At 36.3% G+C, this 27,121-nt stretch overlaps 1 protein-coding gene across 1 annotated transcript in view; it reads right to left on the minus strand.

The window, feature by feature from the left end:
* NCKAP5 (NCK associated protein 5) overlaps positions 1-27,121 on the minus strand; it is a gene marked incomplete at its 3' end in the record, with an annotated part of 395,713 nt that overhangs the window by 104,294 nt on the left and 264,298 nt on the right. Inside the window, exon 7 of the mRNA XM_080620860.1 lies at positions 3,533-3,601. Coding sequence (XP_080476986.1) covers positions 3,533-3,601 — 69 coding nt within the window. The remainder of the gene's footprint in view (positions 1-3,532; positions 3,602-27,121) is intronic.

Raw genomic sequence — 27,121 nt, forward strand, 5'->3', positions numbered from 1 at the left:
TATGGTGAAGCTTGACAGAAATCTCAGCTGGCACAGTGATGTGAATAAACATGGCATTACCACTTACCAGTAAACTGACAGCTGAATTCCAGGGTAGGAAACTAGGATTAAGCATGTTAACCTGAAACCCCAAAGGTACAAGAAGACAATCCTGGGGTTTGTATTAAATTTTTCAGAGACAGAAAGATACATTTATGAAGTACTTCTGAAATTAAATGAGCTCTTTTCTTATTTATCAAGTACTAGAACATTTCAATGACACCTTCCTCCAAATACTGCTCTGAAGTTGTTTATATGTACATCTCAGAGATGAACAATTACTTTAAAAATCAGTGAATATTTATTAAAATTCATAAAGGACTCGCTTCAGCTTGGCCCATATTCTTTTCAGATTTAACCTCTATGAACAGTTGAATTTCACTGAATTTTACCAAGAAAATGTCTACAGAGCATGCATTTTTAAGTCACAGGTGCAAGCATTCATACAATATTAAATGTAGGACATAATATGAATGAAAAGAACTATGTAAAATAATTGGTGATTAAAAAAAACCAAAAAAGAAAAATAGGAAAAATAATGGCAGGCGAAGCTTTAAACCCTCAGCTGTGGTATCTTTTTGTCACACATAGACAGAAAAACCATGATGGTTATTTATACCTCCTTCATATATAGCTTAATGGCACCAACACCTCAGCAGAAAGCACACTGTGCACAGCAACTGTCCTTATCGCATTGCTGTAGAGGCCTGAGGGACCAAGCAGGATCACTTACTGGCAGGGTGACCAGGTTAAATGATGCTTGCAATGCCCTGAGCAGAGTTTGCCTGTGCTTAGGGGAGAGAAGCTGCATTCTGAGGATGCTGAATGATGAGTGAAAGATGGCAGCATTCTTTCAGTAGTTATCAAATGATGTTTCCAGCCTTCATTACTGCAAGGGTCTGTCAAGCATCCCAAATATGTAACCAGCCAGAACAGCTGGGCATGAGCTTTGTAGCTCCTTGTGTATCAGTCTGAAAGAAGTTCAATGCACTTAAACCCAAGACTTCAAAGGCAAAATTAAAATAATTATTGTAATCTTCCAGTGGCAGGCTTAGCTGTCTCAGGTTTGGGTGTGATCAGAGCCTTGTGTTCTCAGTAACATCTGTGTTCCTCCACTTACATGCATCAGGTCTCCCTGGGACAAAATGGTGCTGTAGCACAGATACATAGCTGTAGAGAATACATCTGCTCCTAAAACTGCTGAAGTCCTGAAGCACAAACCAGAGAAGGTCTGAAGAGATTTTCACCTTCAAGAAGTAGGGATTGTGTAAGGTGACTTATGAACAGAGGAAGCATCAGACTTAAAAGTCTTAAAGGAAAGAAAATTTTAAGCAGCTCTTTTTTTTTTTTTTTTCTCTTCCATGAGAATATTTATGGAAAGCATCTTATCTGCTTAAGATCTCCAGTAAGAATCCTGGCTTGGAAAGGACTTTGTCATATGCAGCGTATCCTGAGAAGACTCTAGTTGAAAGTGAAGGCTGTTACAATCACTGATTGGGTTATTCACTATTTACACCTCCTCTCCTATTCTCCTTATTGTTAGTATAATGAAGTAGGATGAGAACGTGCGATTTCTTGTAATGTTCCACAAAAAGAAGGTGCTCAGATGGGTGCTAACCTGGGACTCCTGCAGAATTTCCAATTATTAAATATGGTTTTATTGTCTGAGTCACTGGCAACACCTCAGTCATCAGAAAGGATTAGGTTCAAGTTTGTGTCAGCTAAAACAATTTCGATTACAGTGCCACTGCCAAAGCATTGTGGGGGCTGAAAGGGGAAAGAGAAGAAAAAAGTGATACCAAGCCATGGGGAAGGACAAGAGAGGTCACTGCAAAATAGATGGAAGACAAAAAAAAAAAAAAAAAAAAAAAAAAAAAGGAAGAAAATAAGTAAACAAAAAGTAAAGCAAGGAAGAACAAAACCACAGGTGATTCAAAGCACTTTGTCAAGTTGACACACTAGAAGATGGATACAGCTGTGATAATGTGGAAGAACTGAAAACAGCCAACCTAACGGTGAAGATAATAAAGTTCAGAGCATAGTCCAATATAATTATTTGCAAAAAATAATTAACACAACCCTGGTTCAGAAATCCATCATGTTACTGCAAACACAATTCCCCCCTATATTTTCTGTCTTTATAAATGTCTTTTGCTGAATGGACACTTACGGTTCTTTACTGATTTCCAAAATTAATTATATAGGCAGATTTTGTCCTAGACAATCAGAAAATCATTTTAAGTTAAACTCTGTAATTTAAACTAAAGTTAGCAATTATATGGTAATTTTATCCTTATCACCAAGATATCCAAATATCGTTCACTGAATGCACTGACTCAGGCCAATGCAGACCAAGGCTCTGCTGGCATCCCAATGCCACAGAACAGGCGGGGCATAACCTCAAGGGCAAACCTATCTGCAAGTCTTTTACTCCAGCGCCATCATAAAAATATGTTATAGTGGCAAAAGTGCAGATTTGCTGATGAAAATCTGCACTAAACTGAAGGCTTCTTACACCAGGGCTGTATTGCTCATCATGCCAGTAGCACTTCATCAAATGCTAATTAAAAAATTAGAAAGCTGGTATGCAGACATGAATTGTCATCTGCTATGTGTGGTTTGCATGCTCATGTACTCTTTTCTCAAATGTACAGGTGAGAAATTGGTGTAGTTTTTTGTTCGTGGTTGTTTTTGGGGTTTTTTGCGTGCTAGCTAACTCCTTATGCTACTACGCATTCTAGTAGGAATGGGTAAATGATTTCTACTAAGCAACTCTTTGAACTACTGAAAGTCTTAAAACTATCTTAAGATCTTGCGTATGCTTAAGAGCCTTTTTCAGGATAAATGGGAGGCACAAGTAAACATCAATATATACATGGAGAAAGCTGCATGGAATGAGAGATACTAGACGTATCCGGAATTGTAAGAATTGCTGGAGTGCATGGACAGTAACCGATGAGTGAATTATATTGTAGCTGTAACTGGAAGGTCTGATGAGAAGCTGAGATGTGTAGGAGAAATAAGCCAATGGCTAGAAAAAAAAACAACAACAAACCCAACATAGAAAGCTCTGTATGTAACCCTAACGGGGAGCTGAGAGACTTAATTCCCTGGTTACAAAATACATTACATAGGAAAGCTGGGGGAATTTTAATGGAAGCAGCCACTGTCACTTTTCTACTCTACAGGAAAGGAGTACACAACACTTAGTAGTCAAATTAACATTTTCTCCTCCTAATAAAAGCAAATCAGTTCCAAATATTGGTCACAGGGATTCACCTTTTCAGTGAGGAGGTGTGGTCAAACTAGAATTTACAGTAGAGGTCATGCAGAACAGTATCTACAACTGCCAGACACATGTTCTTGGAATTAATTATAATGAGGTAATAGTAGACAATTGCAGAACAATGTCAACTTTGTAATAGAGGGCGAAATTAATTTCTATTCATTTAACTATAGTAACAGGTAAGAACAATTTTTTTATCTACCTTACCTCATCAAGACATCTTTCATACTGTTCTCTCTGATTTTCATTTTCCAGAGCCAGCGCTGAATTCTCTGCCTACAGTAAAATGGAATAAATACACAAATATGTAAATTAATCAAAGGGTATCTTGTACTACATGACAATACATAAAACTTCTTGGGGTGCTTATTTTGTGTATTTCTTCCAGATGCAGAATAAAAAGTACCATACAATTAGTTTGCTACAAGTTGGTATTTTGAGTGAAAACAGAAGTGACATTCATTTATGAGATTATTCACACCATGCATTACCATTTAGAAAAATATCAGAGCAGATATTCCACATATGTCCACAATCTCATCTTGTCAGGTACAACAGAGTTGGCAATGAAACATTATAAAAGTTATTGGTATATCTTTTCTCCCTCCCCCTTTCTGTTTAAAGTGAACTTGATATCTGAGAAAGCCACCTGGAAACAAACAGAGGCAGCTACTACCAAAAGGAAACAAAAGGCAGTATGAAAAATGTCTTTATGTAAACTTTTAACTGTGGCAGCTCTTTATAAACCTGGTTTCTGCAGTTGGTAACTCCAGAGGCAGTGCTCATGCTACAACTAATTGGCAAATTACATCCCTTAACTGAACCAGATAAATTCATTAATCTTTACTTAGAAAGCTAATCCTATCATTTCAAGAGAGAGGTATTTTACTACATCTAAATGCAATCTTAAAGTCAGTCACATATGTCAGTTTAAATATGATAGTTTCCTGTACAGTAGTGCCTTTCATCTATCTTTGATTTCCATTGCACTCATTTTTGCATAGTGCAAATCTCAAAATGGCACAATCTGGTATGTAAATTTCAGTAAATCAATGTATTCTTCTACATATTATGACTTGACTTTAGGAATTCTTACAGTACTGCAAAAGAAAAATCTCTGAAGTGAGCTGTATACAGTTGCACTAGGGCAAGTTTCAACTAGTCTCTTAAAAGACTGAGAAACTAAAACAATACATAAAAATCTATGAGCTAAAACTGGCTCTAGAAACCTCTCTGCCTCCCATTCATAACTTCACATCATGTAACCGTAACACCAAAATCAATACATTCACATAATTATAGCTATTATACAATTTACATTACTTGCTTCACCTTAACTTTCTGTCAATCTATAAGTTACATAAATGCTGTTTCAAAAGAATTGTGGTTACACAAAACAACAGTCATAAACATAGTTAACATTAGAAAAACTTAATGTAATGTATTGCATGGGAAGATTCTATGGAAAGATGCACAGTTTTTCTCCTTGTTAAGAAGAGTCAGTGATTCAACAAAATGAAAGTCCCAAAGCCCAATAAATCGATTCATTAACAGCAATTTCAAATTCAGCTAAATCCTAAAAGCAAGAGTAGGAAGAAAAAGTAAACATACATAATTATCCAGCATACAGAAAGAGAGTAAAGAATAAAAAGGTGGTAAGAAACAAGGACATATAGAGCTTACTTATTTACAAGTCTAAATAAACAACTGTAGGGAATCAGTGCTTTATCTTGAGGGCACAATAAAGCCAGCAAAGGTGGTAAAATGTTCTGCATCATACTTTCACAATGTCACCTACCAATGGATTCAACATATGGCTATAAAATGTCTATCGGTGATCCTGTAGAGAGCACTGTGAGATGAGGCAGCAAAAAGCTCAGATGCAGAAGTAAGTAGCAAAGTAGAAGCAGAAGCTGGAAAAGCAGCAGTAAGAAATCAGAAGCTGGAGGGTAAATAGTCCTTCATAGCGAAGAGGCTATAACATACAGTTATCAGTTTGCCTTTACAGACTGATTGATAAAAATAAAGAGATTATTGCTACATAAAAATATATTTCTGAGTTAAAATACCATCCAAAATAAATTATTCTTACTGCTTTGAAACAATCATTAAAGGCTTAGTCTGCACAGACTTTAACTCATGCGTGTTGGTAAACCTATGGGTTTAATTTTTTAATTTTCATTTTCACTAACATAAAAATAATTTGTATGATTCTATCCTAAAATAGTTAGGGTAGACTGATCCCGTATAGAGATGTCTAAAAGAACTACAACACATAGTTGTACTATGCAAAATACAGAGAGGGCTCCCCATATTTCTCTTACTCCATTTAGTATTAATGCTGTTAAGGCTATAAAATGGAGCTAAGTCTTCTTGGATCTGTTAGCTGCATCTCTGATTTCAGTGAGCTATTCCTCTACAAATAAGCTACCAAAATTAGAAGATCTGAACTTGACAGCATTATAGATAAATGCAACATTTCCCCTCTTATCAAGCCACAGTGGAAACATCTGTATAATAAAATCCTTCTTCACACCACTGGCTTTGAAAGTGTAGTGAAAGGATATAATGCGGTCAATGTTAGCTTGACCTCTGTGCTTCTTGATTGCCAAGCAAATTATGCCTATTTATTTGACATTTTTGTAACAAGCACTGCACTAGAAGGGAACACTTGACTGACTTTGCTTAAGATCCTGTGCCAGTTCCCACAACATGGGTTAATCACTACTTGATATACTCAATCGCTCTATACTGCATCTGAATACTCAATAATAATACTCATATCCCCAAAAATATTAATTTGCAAAATTTGTAATAGCACCTGTGGTCTCAAAACCCTGCCTCCTAATCCAAACCTTCATTTATTTAACAGAAACCACTGGGTTTTGATGGTATTGTAAGTCTGCTCAGTTTTTGCCCAGAGGAATCTGCTTACCTCCAGTATTGCATATTCTAGGCATCTTTTGCCAGCTAAGCAAAGTAGGTCTGCTTGGAGGAAACCAGTACTACATTTTATTTTCATCTTTAGTTTTAAGCTATACTTACACAAGGCTAAGCCGCAGTAAGAAGCCCATGCTTCTCACAGCTTGAAAGCTATTGCACACTTGCAGGCACCCAAAGGCAGTGGTAGAGAAGTACTGACCCCTAATGCAGTCACTTTTCCCATACATAACCTAGCAGGGGACCATGCAAGAGAAAACTAGCTTACTGAGAACTCTCCGAGATACTAATTGATTTCTATAGTGATTTCTAGTTTTAGATACAGCTGTCTTCTAGGAATTTATGTATATTTACTTCGCACAAAAGTGAAGCATCTCTGTCCTTCAGCCCCAGAAACACTAAAAGTGATGCAGCCTAGCAAAGTTCCGCAGCCAAGCAACATTCAATCCCTGCCACCAGTGCCTACAGGCAAGAATGTCTTTTCTTGAGAGGTCAGCCCTCAAAGCACAGTATCATTCAGTCAGCCAAAAGTAACTCTGTGGCATAACTTAACATTAAAAGAAACATTACATGTTGCTTTTGGATCATTATATATTCAGGATCCTAAAATTTCAAAACAGAGGTACTTCCGAGTTCCCATTTGAAGACAGCATTTTGCACAAAAGTATCTCCAAACACTGGAAAATTTAAAGATTTCAGTCATGATTTGGATAATGCTAACCAACTTTCAATTGCCTAAATTAGAGACTTTGCTCTGAATTATGAGACTGAGTTTATGGAAAATCAATTTGAAAATGAAAACTTCAGACTATTTTATATAAAACAGAGGTTGCCTTGTATTGATACCATTGCTAAGATACAGTCATTTGCCAACTCTGATATTAATCCCTTTCTCAGGATGGAACACATAGCCCTAGTAATGATGAAAATCATCTTTCAGCCAGCTAAGAGCTTTTTTCTCTCCACAGATGAAGAACACCACTGTATTTTCTCTTTTGGGTCAGCTGTTTGCACTGTTTCATTCAAGGCTAGCAATTTAGTTCCCATGAATGTAGACACAAGTCAGGTGCAACGAAATAAACCGCATTTGTTCCAAAATACACAATGTTTCCATAAAATTTCTTTGAGGTCAAGGGGATGTTCCTTGGTTCACAATGATTTGTTGTTCATTATGCTGTAGCAGAAACAAGGAGACAGACAGCAGCCTTAGCCTTCCTCATGTTTCTAGAAACATGTTCTGGACTTGGTGAGTAAAGGCAGGCTAATTAATGACAATTCTAAAAGAAATTCTAACATAGTCATGATAATTAACTTCAGTGTATACCCTTACACTGAAACACAGGAAGCATCCATTCACGTAGTACAACCACTTGAACTTTAAATTCTTGTGAAAATCAATCTTCACCTGAACTCTCAAATGCATCTCAATTATATCCTTAACATGGTCATTTTTACTTTTCCTGGTAATGAACAGCAAAAGATACTACATCTCTTTGCATCATAGGGAAAAAAACCCCAAATAAAAGCCCCCGATTCCTCCTACACCAAAACAGAGGGAAATTTTGTCTCCTCAAAAGTATTCAGTATCAGCAGGCTCTGAGCAAAAAAAAAAAAAAAAGCTCTGCTACTTTCCAGGTCATGGTCTTTTTTGTCCGGGTTTACATGGTCAGAAAACGAGATCTCCCACCAGTCTCACTATGCCAAATCTGAGACGTTTTCGGTCTTACCTTCAGTCCTCACCTACAGTCATAGATCATGGCACCTTTAAGCTGAGTAAGAGCACCAGACTGACTATATATAGCTAAAATGAATGCACATTTAATATTCTAACATTGATACAGACATTTAGGATGATTTCTTCATTCTCTTCCTTTTTAGTGATGTGAGGATTATTACAACAGGTTAAGGATTGTCTACTAACTATACTTTGTTCAACATTTACCTGTATTTGGCAGAAGCGACAAGCACATGCCTGAGAATGTCATGAGATACTCATTTCTCCTCCAGATTTGCATCTCTCAACTGGCACCTGAGAGGACATCTTTCACTTAACATCCTGCAAAAGCCATTTCTGTGTGCTTCTTGAAAGAGCAAATTGAAGTGCTTAAACCATGTTTGAAAATAAGATTTGGATTTAAGTCCCTAAAGTGTTTTTCAAAAAGTTTAAACTTTACCTTTCTGTACCTTGATTTTTTTAAGTCAAGAGAACAGGAACAAAACCATTTTGTTATCTGGCTAGCCTGTTCCAGTGATTTATGAATTAGGACATACTCGGAATTAAAAATAAGGAATTATTTCATGTACCTATTAGAAAGTCTTCAACAGGCAATCCTCCACACTTTTATAACTATGATGAAATGAATTAAACCACTGAATTTTCTACTAGAAGGCATGAATAAAAGAGAAGCATATACAAGACAGCTTTCCTTACTCAACCATTGCAGAGTTGAGAAAAAAGGATGGGAGAAGGAACAGAGATGAAAGCAGAGAATAGTATGTATTTTGCAATAAAGGAATCATAGAGTAGTTTGGATCAGACGGGACCTTTAAAGATCATCTAGTCCACCCCTCCCTGGCATGGGCAGAAAATAAAGGTCTAAAGGTTGTGCGCCAAGTTAGCAGCTCAAAATGTTTTGAAGGTATCATCAATAAAGGTCAAGAGGAACAAAGTTATGACAGTGAACTTTAAAATCCTTGACAGAATGCTACAACACTGGTTACCATGTGCACTGCTTTGTTATTCATACTAAACCATTTGTTCATTTGTAGAAAGCTTTATTGATTTACACAGACACTCATTTGTCATGCCCTGTGCAGTGTATTAATAGCTGTCCAAGCACTTAAAATGTGCTCAGCAATTTTTTCCAGCTTTCAGCCTCTCATTTTGTGTATTTTTGTGGTCACAGCTTCACACAGCACACGTGTGAGGTCAAAGCCTATTTGGCAAAGTACAAAGTAATGTTGCACTCCTTCAACTTAAGCATTTATTTTCTAAGCTGCTGCTCTAGGAAGAGTTTACTACTTGAACACATTTTTGGTCACCAGAAACTCTTTGCATTGTTCAGCCCATGTTACAAAGAAAATTTGTCCTTTGAAAGACTAACCCAATAAATCGTCAGAGAAAACTTTAAAAGCATAGTTATGATGCTTAGAAGTACTGAAAATTATATTTGTGTTTTTAAATCAACATAAATCTAGGGGAAAAAGAGACTTAATTCTAGCACTATAAAATCATTTCCACTGGCCACTTTCCAGTGTCTTTTATATTGCTATAGACAGGTCTTTGCTAGGGGTAAAACAGAAACTGCACCTCATGACCTGCATGTCAACATTTGGATGTTTCCACATTCTGATTGCATCTTCCATAACACAACAACACTGGAGCATCCGCGAAGTGTCTCCCTGCTGAACTGCAGCCCACGTGCTACCACTCTGATCTCCAGCCCCCTATCTCCAGGACAGTAAAACTGAGACTAGAGGATGCCAGCTACTGATGAAATAAGCAGTGAATTTAGTGGACTAGTATGTTAGAAAATATTACTGTATGCTTTTTCAAATGTCTTAGTCTTAACTATTTCTTCCAGCTTATGGAGATGGGGAAAAAAAACACAAAAGGACAAATTAGTGATCTGATGACTGCCAGGCTTCTCAACCGTGCTTCAAAACACGTGGGCCCTTAGCCTTCTCAGTTGCATCATTTTACAATTTTTTTTAGCATGATAAAATATCCTCTTCTCTTTAACGACACTTAAAACATATGATACATTTTATCTGAAATACTCAGCCACTGTTCAGTTCACATTCAGGTAAAACATGGCATGCATATGTTGTTAAATGATAAAATAGAGAACTGCCATAAAGGTATTAATTATAATTCTGTCCATAAAAATCACAATAAACCTTACTCAGCAGTACTGTTAGGGATTGTTCTTGCAATTCAAAATTTCAATAATACATTTTTAAATTCTTTAATGACATAAAATCACACTGATATTAGAACACCAAAGTGATCTCAAAAGCAATCTCATAGGCCATGCTATGCCATAGCTGTGCTACTAACAAAATAGGTTTGTGGCCTATTTCACAGGTTACATTGTAGAGAGCAGTATGACCTTCTTCTTCTAATGTATGCTAGAAATCAGAGGATATTCATTCAATATCTGAAAGCTAACCACTTGTGATTACATAAAAACTTGAGTTTAAATGTTCTCAATAAAAAGCAGCCCAAGGTTTGCGCAGCTGCATATGATGTTTTGCCAATTATTGATGAGCTGATTCATGTATTTAAACAGGAATTTACACTGGAAATTATATAACAGCTTTAAACATTGTATGGATTTCACGTTGCCAGAGATCAGAAAACAGAACTTGTTAATTTACCTGCAGATTTCCAACAGATTGGAAGGAAGGATCCTCACCCAGGGCTCATAACAACAGAGCAGCTTTTCCTGTCTATGCTGATTGTTTCTCAGTTTCCACAAGAAGAAAAAATGATTGTTCAACCTAAACAATCAAGCCCCTTTTTGAAAGAAGGGGATACCTAGAATTTAATCCTTCAAATCTACTTATATTGCATAAAAACATGAACAGGAGTTGAATCAAACAAATTAAAGCCAAATGAGAGTCATACACTGCTGATGAGACTGTCTCCTAAAAACGACTAAAAGTAAACCTCATATTCCTGGGAATTTCTCTGTGAAGTATCTTTACCTTTTTTAAAAAACACTTTTCAGAGGCTGGGGTTGGAACTTTGTAACTGGTTGAAGAATATTTCTCTTTTTTACTTTGGTTAATTCTGAAGTAGTTAAGAATGACAAGCCTTTAAAACCTTCAACATTTTCCCTTCTGACACGACAGAAATGCCTGGAGTTGACATTTTAAAGAGAAGGTTAGGAATAGATCTAGCAAAACAGACTGCATTATAAGCCTAGGCTTATCTTCCAGTAAATAAATACATAGGCTACTAACAGATATCTCAATAATAGCTTTGTATGTTTACCTGCACACGAATTGTAGAAAACAGCAAATGCTACCATTATTTACAGAGAGTATAATAGACTAGCAATAAGCTAACAAGTAAAGCAATGTCAATACAAGCATTATAAAAATAGGTTAAAAATATGAAGGATGCTTTTTTTTTTTTCCCCAAAAAAAAGTCTTCCAAATGATCACATCCAGAATGTTTTGAGGCTGAGGAATAAAAGAGATGTAAATAAGCAGAGACAGCGAGCATACAGCTCTATTTCCTTAAGTTGAAGACACATACTACATCTGATGTATATAATGCATATAGACTTAATAAAGCACAGAAGTACATGCATGGAAAACCAGAATCCCAGCAAGACTCATACATTTTATCACTCTTTCCCTGAATAAAATACTGAACTGCATGCCTCAGTGTTACACACTGCTCTGCACAGAGACCAAGGCATTCACCTTCCATAAACAATATTGCTAGGCTTCCTAGGAATTCACTGTTCCTAGCAGCTGCTATTGATGAGGGGTAAAATGCCAGACCAGAGAAAGCCCTCCCACTCACAGCCAGGCAGCCCCATGAAGCTATGTGATGCCAATCTTGCCATCCAGCATCCCTGACAGCGCAGTCAGGGAAGAAGAATGCTGAAACTCATTCACCTTTCTCCAGATGGCCATTATTCTCATGGCACAGGCTGCCTGCCTAGAAGCACCACACCCAAGCACTGCATTACAGGCCATGATGCCATCACACAAAAGTAAGACATATGACTGATTTTTTTATGCAAGGAACAGTGTGTGCATGTCACAAAATTTATTTTCTGATTTTCCAGTATTTACAGTGATCCTTACCCTTGCAAACTGTGAACCAGAGGCAGATGTTCCATGTCATTCTTCCCCCCTCCGCGTCTCATTTTAAGTGATTTGTTCCATTATGAAACTGTTCTCCATTAAAAACTGAGAGCATTTCACTCTGACAGACTTACTGTGCTTCCCCATGTAATATTAACAGGCAGTTATTTCCTCTATCAAAGAACTAAAAATAAAATCCCTTGTCCATGAAAAAAGTATGAGATCCTGAAATTCTAAGGGAAACTAAGATTCTTACAATTAACGCAAGCAGATAAAGGCAAGCAGCCTGGATCTGATTAATCTTAAAGGGCTTGTTGTGTTTAATATCTACTTGTATTTAACACATGCATAGGCATCTTTGCATTGAAAACTCACATATAAATTAATCATATCACATTTGGTCTGTTGCATTTGTTTCAGTATTTCTTTCAAAAAGACCAAACTGTTCAGGGAAAATACTAATTGAAATAATATTTTCTTTTAAATTAGCGAAGACTTTTTGAAAACCATTGACTACCTATACATCCAATGTGGAAGCTTCCACAAAACTTCCAGTGCAGCCATTTTCAAGGAAAATATTTGCTTTGATTTCAAAGGAAACATTTTGCAGAAGATTTTGATCAAATTTAAAAGTGAGACTGAAATCAGTACAAGTATTTGCAGGGCTTTGGGTCCTTCTGAAATGACCCATATTGTAACCATTTTTTAAAAACTTCACTTGCCTAATCACAAAACAGAAGGGTGGGTGTTTTGGGCTTGTTTTGTTTTGATTTGGTTTTTTTTAATTCCAATCTTGAGGAAAACTCATATACTTTCAGGAAAGTTTTCCAAGCAATAAGAAAGGCAACTTTAGAATTCACTTTAAATGAGTTATCCTTCAAAACTCTGCAATTTTGACTGCGAGGTTACTGACACAGTGACAGTTTTCTACTTTCCATGATTCCATTATCCACACCTTCCTGAGTAGCATACTCAACTTCAAGGTTAATCTAATGTAGAGTTTGAAAAGAACAAGACGCTGCAGATGTACGTAAGAAACTTAATCGTTGGGCAATTTATCGTGGTTTAAGAACCCATTTCTTTTTTTTTTTTTTTCCCTACTTGCCTACCTGAGATGTTCATAGCAAATACAGCCAATACTACTACTGATTGATGGCAATGGGAAGCAGGTATGGAAAAAGAAGCCCAAGAGACAGTTTGTCTTCACAGGTCACATCTCAATAGCTAAGTATAGGAAAAAGCCACAAAGGCCTTAAGCTCATTTTCTTCAAAAGTGGAAATTCAAGAATTCAGCTATTCCTTTTAGCAAATTTAATTTACCTTTTCTAATTTGGGCAGGTCACATTAAAATATTCAATTCAGAAATAGAACATAATTTTTAATCTAATTAATTTAAAAAAGTAACTTATTTTTCTTTAAAAACAAAGATAAAATAAAAATGACAGTCAATGAAATTGGCAGAAAACCTTAAAATTACATACCAGGAAACCAAGGATTACACATATGCAAATATATTTTTGAATTTCTAGAAATTCTATCTATCAAGAGCAGCTCTTCTCCTTTAAAGCAGCTTTCATATATTGGAGTGAACTTGAAATATAATTTCATAGTTCAATGCAGAAAATGGCCCTGCTGCTGTAACTGGCACTTCTGTGCTGCTCCATGCTCCTGAACTGAAGGGCTGTTACTAAATAATAGTAGACAGTTTAAATTTGGAGCTAAATTTGGCATTATCTTCAAGGAACACCAACACCAATCTCCTCCCTACTCACCCACTGGCTTCCCCCAGGAAACTAAGCAATGGAGTGCACTTGGGGTCGAGAGAAAGAGAAGATTAAAACCCTAAGCAAATTCCTGCTTTTTTCCTGTGTCTTTTAATGTATAATCAACAACACCATTAACTGTCTCCCATAATCAGTTATTTTGGCTCTCACTGGAAGGTGAAACAATAGATGTTTTGCTCTGTCTTCAAGAGACCTTATTAGTGTATATAAATATATAAAGGGAGAGTGTCATGAGGATGGAGCCAGGCTCTTCTCAATGGCTAACAATGATAAGACAAGGGGTAATGGGTATAAACTGGAACACAAGAGGTTCCACTTAAACTTGAGAAGAAACTTCTTCTCAGTGAGGGTGACAGAACACTGGAACAGGCTGCCCAGGGAGGTTGTGGAGTCTCCTTCTCTGGAGACATTCAAAACCCGCCTGGACACATTCCTGTGTAACCTTATCTAGGTATTCCTGCTCCGGCAGGGGGATTGGACTAGATGATCTTTTGAGGTCCCTTCCAATCTCTAACATACTGTGATACTGTGATACTGTGATACTGTGAAAGTGGATGCTGAATTTCTATCAAGAAATATTTTTTCCCAATTATGTATGCCAAGTTTTTTTCGCTTAGTTAAAACAAAAAATTTATAAACCAAAGTGATTTATACTGACAGCCTGGAAAACACTGATTCCATATGCTTAAATGTCACACTCACTGTGCTGTACCATGGAATAAGATTTAAAGCATTACATTATGTTATAATTGATATTGTCACAAAATATTTTTAAACATAATAAAATATAAAACACCCTATTTTCCCTCTCCTATCACGAATCATTTTATTCTATTCCTTTAAAGACTTGGAGTTAAAAGGTTTTCACCACAATAACCTGTTAATGTCAGCTTTTCACAATTGGTAACATAAATTCATAACAAGTTTCTCTTTTTTTAACTACATGGGAACATTGAGTTATTTCTGAAGGCAATGTTTCCTGCGATTTCACTTTCTTCATCAGAAGTCACCCATAAGTCAACTGCTCCAGGTATTTCAAAATGAACTTTGTTTGATGGCTTCAGTTATTTCTCTTCCTTCTGGCTAAGCATTTGCAAAGCAAAGCAAAGCAAAGCAGAATAGGTATTGGTGCACTGTATTACAGATAGGATCAAATGCCATATAACACGTAGCAATTGTTTTGTAGCCAATAGCTTCTAATAACCGAATCACAAAATTACTGTTCATTTCTTGCTAACTGAAATAAGACTTTCTTTGCAAACATCACCTTGCTGAAAGCTTTGAACATTTTTCTCTTTTGTTTTTACAGACAAAGTAAAAGCAACAAACAATGCCCTTCACTCCACTCTGCAATACACAGTAGGTTGATTTCTGCATCAACATTTGTTAAATTCAAACTTCTGATTCATTTTCATCTTTTAGAGTGGAATAGTGAATTTGCAAAGTAATTGTATTTTGCCCAAAAGAACAACAACTCAGACCCCAAATGCTGTCTATTTTAAAAGCTTCAACAGTTTGGAGTTGCATCTGTTTTTTCTGCTCTGCAGACTGTGCTCACTTCAGAGATGATGGATGTAGAGCGATGAGGATCCTTTAGAAACTGTCTGAAGTTGCAGCACCTGAATGTTATCCTAACTAGTCATATGAAATTTCTTCTATGCTGCTGGCTGACATAAGGTGCATCTACATTGGCTTTTTGCTTGGATGAGCAGTTAGTGCTCTTCTCAAGTGATTTTTCTGATTATTGCACTGACCAAACTACATCTGACACCACAGTGTGGCCTTAGAGTCAACAGACTGGTCTTCTTTCACATGAAAATTGGAATAGGGACTAAATTGCTGGTGGCCTTAACTATAGCTCAGCCAAAGTGAATTTCCTCAAATGCATACAATACGGATGTCAGGTCCTTAGCACAAACACCTTGCCTCTGAGGATCTGCTCCTGTTACACTGAACTGCTTGCTAAGGTAGACATACAATTATAACAGGCTATTTTCAGGTCCTAAATTAATAATGATAGACCTAAGGAAGTCAACTGCCAGGTCAATAGCATATCCCATAACACCAAAGCAAAAGATAGGCCTGTTTGGAAGGCTTTTTCCTACATATGACAGAGGTACTAGAAGGATTTTTTACTTGGATAGTTTTACAGCTCTGTACTTTTGAAAATAGAAAATATGAAACTGTACAGAAACATACACATTAAAGCCAGCCACATGGAAAGCAAATTCTATTTTAATTATAATTAATTAATTGTTACTGTGCAGTACTAAATACAATCCAATTATTTACCTAAACTTGATCTTCAACATACAAAATTTATCTGATTTTGTTCTCTGTACTTAAATTTGTTGGTAAACTACATCTGCAGGAGGTCCAAGAAAAGCCTTAGACTACACATCCTGTTGAGAAAGTAGCAAACTGTAGTTCTTAAAAAAACAGGCTTCGGATGACAATAACAATCCCATATGAAATACACATTAAGTTGAAGTTGATGATTCAGTGGTGCTCCTGTAAGAAGCTCAGGCATGAAAAGCACAGCAGCAGTAATGAGCCAAATTTGACTCACACATAAGTTAGCACAACCCAAGTGCAGCCACCAGAACTGCACCCACCTTCACATGTCCAAATTTGATAGCCAAATACACAGTCTAGTATGAAACATGAGAAAAGGTTGCTGCTATCTTATTCCAAGCTGCTGCTCAAGAGCAGAATCAGTGATTAATTGACTGGCCTAAAGGGAAAATGCAGGGAAAAGAACAAAAATAAATAAATGTATGAAATACTATGCAATATAATATAGACCTAGGATAGACCACACTACTGCTCTGTCAGATTGGCCTGCAATTGGGAAATATTCCTGACTGGCAGAGGTCACTAGCAGGGTAAATCAGCTGCTTAAAACCATGAGAAGTTCTACTCTCTTATTTCTATTCAATTTGAATACATTACAGTTCTTGGCTAATACTAGCAAGTTCTTTATTACAAAAAAAAACTAAGAATACCTGTTTTTACCCATCTCACTAGGTAAAATTTTGCATAGTTAACATATGGACACTCTGAAGGACAAAATATTTGATAAAAAAGGTACAAGGAAGACTACCACTGGAACAGAAAAAAATATATCCTACCACACCAAGAGGAAGACACAAGCTGTTTCCTTAGCAGTGATGTCCCCACTACACCAAGCAGCCCTGCAAAGATCTGCTAAAGCTGCCTCAATTTGCTAACACATTGTTCCACTGGGGCTAATACCCTGGTTTTCAAGAAGAGTTAATTAGTTCAAATGAAAACCAGGCCATCCAGCTACACTGCCTCTGCTACCTAGACTACCTTGCATGCAGGGCACTATATAAAAAGACTATATTGGTTTTGTCATGATACAGATCAGATTTAAGGTTACAGAAAGAACATCCATTGCTTATTTAAGAAAAAGAATATTACAACTGTCATTATTGGTATTAGCAGCTGAAGTATAATGACATCAAATGTAATACAGGACTGGAGGATATTATCAAGGAGGAGGCAACAGACTTTTCTCTGGCATGTCTAAGGTCTAAAGAAGCAAACTCCATAATGTTTAAAAGAAGAAAAAGAAGGAGCTATTAGGAGACACCTAAGAAGAAACTTCAGCACTTTCAGCCATATGACCTCTTCACTGAAAAGCCTGTCTCCACTTATTTCCAGCTTGCCATAAACTGAGAGAAATGCTAAACAAGTATTTCAGTGGAAAAGATGCAATACATAAAGGAAGATTTAAGTTCTTCTGCCTAAATGCACAACGGACTTACATAAAGCACAACCCTCAGACCCATTTCTTCAGCTGACCTGAAATTGTTGCTGCAGTAACTTTAAAAAGGACTTTGTCTAGTGAAGTAACCAATTTGTATGTATTCTTTTTCTTACAGTTTACCAAAAAGCCAAATAACAAACCTAGGTCTTACTTTCTTCCTCTTTTTCAAAGAACTTCTTCCTAAAGAACTTCAGCATTAAGACCCAGAGCATTTAAAATCAGAGGATTTTTTCTGGAGAAACAGCCCATTTGACTGATTGAAGACAACAAGGAAACCTGCAGGCTCATTAAAAGGAAACAGTTGTAATTACTAACTGAGTGTTTCTCTTCTCCTAAATAATTTCCATGTCTTGGTCTTGTATGAGAACATACTACTGAGAAGAGGAATAGGAAAATGCATGAATCACAAAGATGAATGAGCACTGTCACGAGGTGTGATGGAACGCCAGCAGTTACCACAGGTATTTCTATAGGAAGGGAAGAAACTCTGCCCTCTAGATGGCATTATGTGCCTGTATATCCCAGATGCAACTGGAGAGCCCTGCCAGGCAGTCTAATCCTTTCCCCACCTGCACAGGAAACATGGGCACACATGTCAAAAAGATCGGAAGGCAGTTCTTAGTCTCAGGGGAAGGTGACTGCTGCACGCTGCTGAACAGCACAACAGCGGCTGTCCTGGGGCAGAGACCCTGTTTTAGCTGTTTGATGTGGGAAGCAGAGGAAGGGTGCTCAGCTTGAGACAGAACAGAATGGAGGATCTTCCTCACCCCATATGGGGAAATGCAGCTTACAACTGGCAGGAATAGGCAATATGTAAAAACATATAAAAAGATTGTCTTTATGAAAAAACAAACCTCTTCCTCTACTTGGCATTTAATAGTAATGCAGATCTTAACCACGCAAATGCTCATTACAACATGTATGTATGTAATGTAGGTATCCAAGTCCATGCATATGAGGTTATACTGTACCCATGTATAGCTGTTTTGATGATACACTGAAATTAGAGAATTAGTTAGTAAGTTATCACGTATCTACAGAACCATCAGAGAAAATCAGAATCAAACATAAGGGACTGAGGTCAGACTATTCCACATTTGATTCATCTATTCTCTTTATATATTTATAACTAATCTTAAAATCTGTGCTTGTAACCATGACAGATTAAACAGACTTAAAAATAATCGTTTTAGTATTTTCTGCTGTGGACTATTAAAGTGGCTGCATAATAAAGCTAGCAAATATTGAATCTCAGGACTATGTTAATCATACAGATTTCACATGTATAGTTAAACATATGGCTGACACAGGAGCTAAGAACCTTATATGCTAGAAGTCAGCACAGCTCCGGTAATTCTAGTAATATGAGTGTAACTATACCTGCCCAGAATCCCAGCCATAATTTCCAATTCTGTATTTCTACAAGATGAACAAAAGGGATATAACTACTCAATTAAGAAAAAGTGCATCACCATGCAGACCTCATTACTGTTTCATTATTTTTCAAGGCCAGTAAAGAGAAACGAAAAAAAAGAATTATTTTGCTAGTTGCTAGAGTTGTAAGGGATTCAGCTCCAACAGATGAGGTAAATTGATTGAGATTTTCTATGCAGCCAGCAGAGAATGTCCACAGAATACCGGGTTTTCTTAATAATGTTAGTTTGAAATGAACTGCAGCTATTTATTTAGTTTATGAACCACACAGCTGGCATTACTGCCAAATCGCATGCATTAGTATGTAAATTAAAAATATAAGGCGTGATTCTACAATCTCTGTCACACAGAATCTTTCCTCTGAAAGAGGTGCCACTATGAGCAATGAGCAAGCTCACAGAAAGTGCTTGTGCAGAACTGGGCCTGAAGTGCATACCTGATAGAAACTATTTAAAAAAACTACTGAGTCTCACTCTTTGAAATGATAGATGTGTTGGGATAAACACAGTCACCTAGATCTATAACACAGTGTTGGAAAACCTCATTTCATTCAGCAGGGAGAGTGAATTTTCAATTGTACCAAATGCCTGATTGCTAAAAAAGGTAAGTTACATTATCTACTGATTACTTGCAAGAAGGCACTATACATGGAGAGAAGGGTACTGAAAACTATCATTATTTAAATTAGAAAAGTCGGACTGAAATATCAGATTCCTTCACTGCAACCTAGCAAAGACTCTTTGCAGAACACAGTTAACATTAATTTCAATAGAGGAAATCTGACAGGTTTAATAAAACCAAGAAGATTTTCCTTGACTTCTGTGACTTACCTTTTCTTCCCTGATTATGCCTATTCGTCAGACCTTCTGGCACCAAATCATTATTCTTGTAACCGTATTCAATACTTTGAACTATTTAAAGAGTGTTTGTTGTACCAGCCAAGTACTGGTACTTAACTGTAAGAAAAGAGCCATTGTACTACAATTTTGAATATCATAGAAAAAATGAATATATAATCTGCTTTTACAATAAACATATGCAATTACACTTTGTTGTGCTAAAATTAATGTTCGATGCTTCTCTAAGTTCTCCTTTTTTTTGGCAGGGGGGGAAATTACAGAGCTTAATATACTATCTTGACAATACTATAGCTTACCTATAATTTTCACAACTGCATCAACACAATAGGTAAACTAAAGGATCTTCCAAACAGTACCCTGACTAAAATATTAATGTGAATTAAAAATCGCATTTAAGAATGTTTCTTTCATGTGGAAGATGTTGGACTTACTGCCCTGGAAAAGAATATTTTATGTCATTCTAACTCGAGAAGTTACAAGTCAAGAACAGCTTAAGTTACTTAACTCTGCCTTCCCAATGCACCTGACTTGGATAGACTGATGCGTGTGATAAGATCACTGAAATATCTGATGCTACAAAGCTAGTAACTTTTATTAAAACCTAAATTGATTGCATGAGCAGGCTAAGGGAGAAAAATTCTGATATGCAGCAAAATTCCCTTTATGTAAGTAGTTGATGGGGTATGACATGATGTCACACTTAAAACTATTAAATGCAGTTTTAATCTTAACAGCATAGGAACAGTAGTTGGAGCATATTCTGTTGAGCACTTCACCGAATTAGCAAATTGTTAAAGATTACTGCTTCGTGGGTACCTCATATTAGAAAGCAGAGGCAATCTGTAAGTTTTTACCTTTTCAGCATGTGACAAAAATTCAGAAGCTCTGCATGTTGTGACCCAAAACATTTAACTGCTGAACCACTGCTGTGGTGCTTTATAGAAGATGAGATTCAGTATCTTTTTTTCCCAGACTTAGTTAGAAAAGAAAACAATACCATCTGTTCAAACTAAAATTCCCAGGAGGCACCATGGTTGGTTTTAGAAACTAAGTATTTTAAGCTTTCATTGAACCAAACAGTCAGAAAAATGAGATATGCATGGCCTTCTCCATGCCTCTTCACTAGTCAAGGAGGCACTTTCTTAATGTACAGCCTTATTTATATTAAGGCACTTTCCCATCTCAGGAGATGGACATTTTTGGTGGAACAGTGGATCATCATTCTCTCTCTAATGATAGCAGCAAATGGTTACAGCAATAAAAAAAAAGAGCAAATCTGAACAGCTCTTCCTACATCCAGTGGGCACAGCTATTTTCAACATCCCTGTGTAAATTCATATCCCTGCTAGATCATCTTAATTTCTGCATGCCAAAAAAAGAAATTGCCTAGAATTTCTACTGGTTTAGGGAAAAAAGTGTGAAAGAGAGAAAAAAGGAAGTCCTTTTAGATCCTCAGTATTTTACACGTTTGCAAGCACATTCTCTTCTCTTAAATACTCTTCACATACTAACTGGATTTAATGCCCTGCTCAGAAGAGGTTTCTATTAGTCTACAGCTTCTATATGAAGATATTATTTCTATTAACATCCCAACTGGTAAGGTGCATTGACCACTGAAAGCTATTCAGCTTCTTTGCTGACTATGGTAAATGCAGCTTCATGCACTCACAGGCAGCATGGAGGACGGATGGAAAAGCCTCAATGGAAGATACGAACAGAAGTAGGGCATGCACTGGGAGGGGGGTGGGTAAAACATCTGGGAGGGAGATGCATTTAAAGACTGCAGCATGAGTGGGTGAGAACAGATGGCAAAAAAAGGAAAGTACCTCATAGCACATAGATAAGGAGAAAGGTAGCAGCCATGAAATTTGCTTCCCAAAGACTAAGATCAACAGAGCCACTGACCTGCAGTAGAAGAGTTCAAGCATCAACAGATTATAGAACGCATTCAGCTTGATAGTACTTGTTCGGTTTTAATTTAAAATTTACTCAGTTATCGGGAAGCTAGAACAGTTTCCCAGTATGATCACCAGCAAAGAGCTGGAATAAACCGGACTGGTTTTGAAACCAGTGATGCAGGTGAGTGCTGATTCATTATCAGCCATTGGGCAAGTTTGGAAATAACTTTCCCTGCTGCATTGCCTGATCCCTGGCCATATATATATATAAAAAAGAGTTCTTAGACACAATTCAGAAAAGTAATTATAAAAATCTCCTACTGAAATGATTTAAAAGTAAAATAATCCAATAATCAGGATTAAGTAGGTTGGCCTTTGGTGACTAATGAGCATAGTGAATCTAGTTATGTGGATGGTCAAGGCACTGGGCTAAGAAGAGGCTTCTGGCTGAATCAGATTAAATGCATTGGTTGAAACAAGACCAGTTGCTACAAAATACTAAGAACACTGCTACAAAATATTGAATAGTTTCATGATTTTTCTATGCATTTCAGTAGTAAAGTGATACCATTTTCCTATAAACCCAAGTGAAGCAAGTAATATTCAATAAACAAGAAGTTCTTTTCCTCACAGTTATTTTCAGAAACTCAGGCTCTTTGCCCCTGCATATAGTATGATTCTTTCCATGGAAAATAATATAATTATGCATTTTTTAATCATTTTACATTGTAGCACATGGAAAATGAGTGGAGTTAAAAAAAAAAAAAAAAAAAAAAAAAAAAAGGAGAATCATGTAAGGGCAAAACAAAAACCACCAGCACCCCACTCAAAGTTATCTTCTTAATCCACTGAAAGGAAGTATGTACCCTTCTCATATTTCTTTTTTATCTTCCTTCTAGTTCATTGATACCATGCCTTTCTTCCTCTGCAGGGTAGTAAAAACATAGTATCGGAAATACTTGACATACTTCCTCATCTGTTTAATGGTGATGATACAAGGAAAATTACCCCTCTAATATATTTGAACATTTAGCTTATTATCCTGAGTGAGTTTTCTCCCAAAGCTCAATTTATTAAAACAAAACACATCTTTCTATGATGAACTGCAAAGGGCAAGAGGGCAAAATTCTATAATGTAGATTAGAGTGGTTTCATGACTCTTCCCTAGCAGATACTGCTTCTACTGCAGCTTAGTTTACTGAAACTTTCATTGAGTCTCACTCACCCACAAGCAATGAGATTTTCACACATGAATTAGGCTTTTCATTTGATAACTTCAGGGTTACAATTTAATGCTACCCCAGTGGCTTGCTATTTGGTGAAAAATACAAGGTTGCGAGCAGCCTTGAATTGTTACTTTTTGAGGCCAATGGAACTCCTGCCAATTGCAGAACTTCTGGGAGGGAAGGGGGACACTCACCAAACCATGGAACCACTTCTTGTTAACAATGTTTATTTTAACTTGAACATAAAGACTGTGATTTTAGCAAGGCATTAGTTGTGCTAGTCATAGGCTCAGGTGGGTACATCATCTCTTTCGAAGAGCTGAGACTGCTCCCACATAACCAAAACTCATTAATTCCCCATAACAAGGTGAGGGTAAGCTGCACATCTAAAAGGGGAGCATGAGGCATGCTCATTCAGCCATGAAACAGAGCAAGTGCCAGCAAAAATATGATGTCCTATCCTAAACACAGGCATTACTTATCCTGTAATAGATGGATACACTCACACTCTGCATGTCCTTTCAATTTCTCAAAAAGAAAGGGGAGTGTGAGTAGATATTGGAAAGGACACACCACCACCACCAAAATTTCTGTATCCTACAGATCCGTTTTTTACTGGCAAAGCAGAACACTGTCCAAAACAACCTCCATTAAGTACTCTTGGCTCATTTAGTTTTGAGCAATCCCAGGCAGCTTACTTTCTTCATAATCAACCAAAAGCAAGTAACTTTCTAAGAAAGTTGCACTACTGTAGTTGCAAAGAAGGAAGTTTGGAAGAGCCAGAACATTTCATACAGCTAGACAAAGTTAATTCGTACTGAATTATCCTCACTGCATAAATGTCTGTGCAAATGAGAGACTTTAATAAGCCTTCAAATCTGACACAGTATTTATCACTGATTAAATTTTAAAAATCAAAGTAACTATGGCTTTTACAGACATGTTGAGATTAAGACTGACACTAGCTCAGTATATCAGTTTAATTCACTTGCAATTACACAGGTGCTCGGGCATCCTGTATTTCAGTCATTTAAGGCTAAATTGGGGCAGACAGCCCATAACTCCATATTGGATAACAAAGGTCTGGGACAGTCTTTTAAGGTCTTTACAGACAGCAATTTTCAAATATAGAATATTCTTAAAGCTTTCCTCTGTGCTAAACTGTTGCTGAAAGTACACAATCTTGCTATGAGAGGCCATATTATACCTAACATACCCAAAAGGGCAAATTAAGGTTTTGTGAAAAATTTCCAACTTACGTGCACATGACTTTGGAAATATAACATTATTGTTTTATTGTAACTGTGTATATATGCCCACATATATCTCAAATTGCTGCATGGGGGTTGGTGCATGTCCAGAATAAATTATATTTTTTGTACATTTCTGTCTGCCATTAAAAAAAAAAAAAATCTTTAGGTGATGAAAGCAGATTAAAAAAAAAATTACATCCTAACAAGGAGTTGCTCTGTTATTCACTGTATTTCATTAATATTTCATTTTTTGCAGCACTACAAATACACAGAGAAGTTATCACAGATTTTTTTTCTTTGTAAGAGTTAGAAGGCATTTGATCATAATTGTTGAAGTAAATTAAGTGGCATTTCAAGAGCTGCCAACTAAAAATGCTGAAGGCACAAAGGAGTTTTTGATATCCAGCAAATCACAATTAATTTGAACTGCATAAAACGGGATATAAGATGGTATGAACCATTTGTTATTTGTCCTCTGTTTCATTTGATTAGAAACATATGGTATTTATCAGTCAGTAAAGTGGAAATAGAATTTGCTGTAAATGATAAAGGATGTAAAAGGAGCAAGGGGAGAATATGTATATATGTTTCTTATCAAAGTATGTAATAGCTTTCACTTGGGCTGACTCCAAAGATACTTTGTTATACTGATTTGTATTGTTCAGTGAGAAAATTTCTAGGTTAAACAGAAGTTCATAGAACATGAAAGGTATTACAGAAATATATTTGGCAATAAATTTGACAGCACCAAAGAAAAAAAAAAAAAAACCACAATTCTTCTGATATCGAAGTCATTTAAAGAATGTTTTTAGTGAAAGTGAAGCCTCACCCCTTTTTCACACTTAGGCTTGACAGTTTCCTGATCCACATCTAACAGTCCAAGATGACTACAGTTGTCCTTGCATTGAAATTCCTGAAGAAAACCACCATGTACCTCATATCTACCATGCTAGCACTACAGGAAGGGAACAAATAATTTATTTCATGTACGGAAAATGAACTGTTTTCCATATACATACTCAAAAGAAACTAAATAACCTAGTATATTGTATATGTACCAGCTAAACTACCCATTTATCCCTGTGCTGGTAGGTAGCTTTTCTCTTTTGGTACTTCATTCACTCGAAATTTAGCTTGGACTTACCCAATTTTTCCTTAGAAGTACACTGTTGTATACATTTACATACATATTTATACACACATACGGTCTTTCATTTCAAGAGGAGCTCACTCTATCACTAGGACAATATTCTCCCTACAGATAGGGAGAATGAAATACTTTTACAATGCTCTAACAGATTAAGCTATATCTTTTCATGAGCTACACTTGAGCAACAAACAAACACAAAGAAATATTAAAACATTTCTTAAAAGTGCTGATACCCATGAAATGACAGTACTAGAAATTAATGGATTTAGTCCCATGTTTTGACTATTCCTATTATTACTAGAGCTTATTTATAGTCACTCTTCAGATTTTACAGTACACAGATGGAGGATCAACTTTAGTAAGTACTTTATTAGCCTTGCTGATTTTATTACTTATGATACAGTAACATCTAATCACAAAGTACAATTTAAAACTGACACCCAGCATGAGAACTAACAAACAATAGTTTTTAATTGGTTTTTATATAGACTAATAAATATTTAGAATAATTACTCTGCAACTAGGAAAGGATTCGAACTGCTACTTTCATGTAACTTCAAAAAAGTATGTCTCTTAATTAATAAACCATAGTCTTTGACATTACAATTTATATTCTTCAAGAGAAAAATCAAGTGCAAGAATATGTAACATTAAACAACACCTAATTAGCAACGCTTTGTTTTAATTATCTTGGGTCACAATTAATGCTGGCCCTGTAGTTCATCTTTCTCTTTGATAGCTCCTCAGACTATTTATGTAGATTAATTCTTGAAGTACTGGCATTCACTAATACGTGTTTTTGAACAAGCCACTGCACAACACTGACATCAGTGAGGAAACCTATTCACTGACCTTCCAGAACTAGACTCTGTCTGTCCATAACATTATATATCTGGGCAATTTGCCACAACTGATAAAGGTTGTGACATTATTGAATAGCTTCCTATCAACTGAGGACATAAAGAACTGCAACTGTCAAGCAGACTAATTAAGGCAAAGCAAACACAAATAGTGCGTACTTGGAAACAAAAGACTACAAGGAAACTATAATCATTCCCCATCAACAGATAAAGCAAGACTATAGTAAACTGCACATTTATCAGAGTTTTATGGGCCTTAAAAATTAAGTATCATGTATTTTTTCCCAAGTCAAAATTAGAGTTAATATTAAATACGTTTGTTTTACAGTCTAAGATTTTAAAAGAAAGAAAAATTGCAGAGACTGCCTTTTAGATTCCCTATTTAGATCCAAACATGATTATAATTGTTCATATTTTACTTCTAATAAAATCCTCAAGAACAAAGATCCAGAGTTTTCATTTGATTAGAGTATAACTCAAAAAGAGCCACTTAAGCAAAAACATAGAGGCCAAGTGATGAAGTCTTTGTTTACAAGATAAGATCATTCTAAGGCATTTATTTATCCATATCTATAACACTACATAGACCCTTGAACAGAACAGAATGGAGGAAATACTTGATAAGTTAAAAACATGCCTCTGTACTAGTTCAAAATTATATTAAAATATGCATAGTCTTATTTTTTTAAACACATTGAAACCCACGCTTCTATCAAGGAGCACAAAATAAGTTCAATATATATAGTGGTTACAGTCTTATCTGCACCTTGTC

This window comes from Psittacula echo (genome assembly GCF_963264785.1).
Source record: "Psittacula echo genome assembly, chromosome: 6".
Taxonomy (NCBI): Eukaryota; Metazoa; Chordata; class Aves; order Psittaciformes; family Psittacidae; genus Psittacula; species Psittacula echo.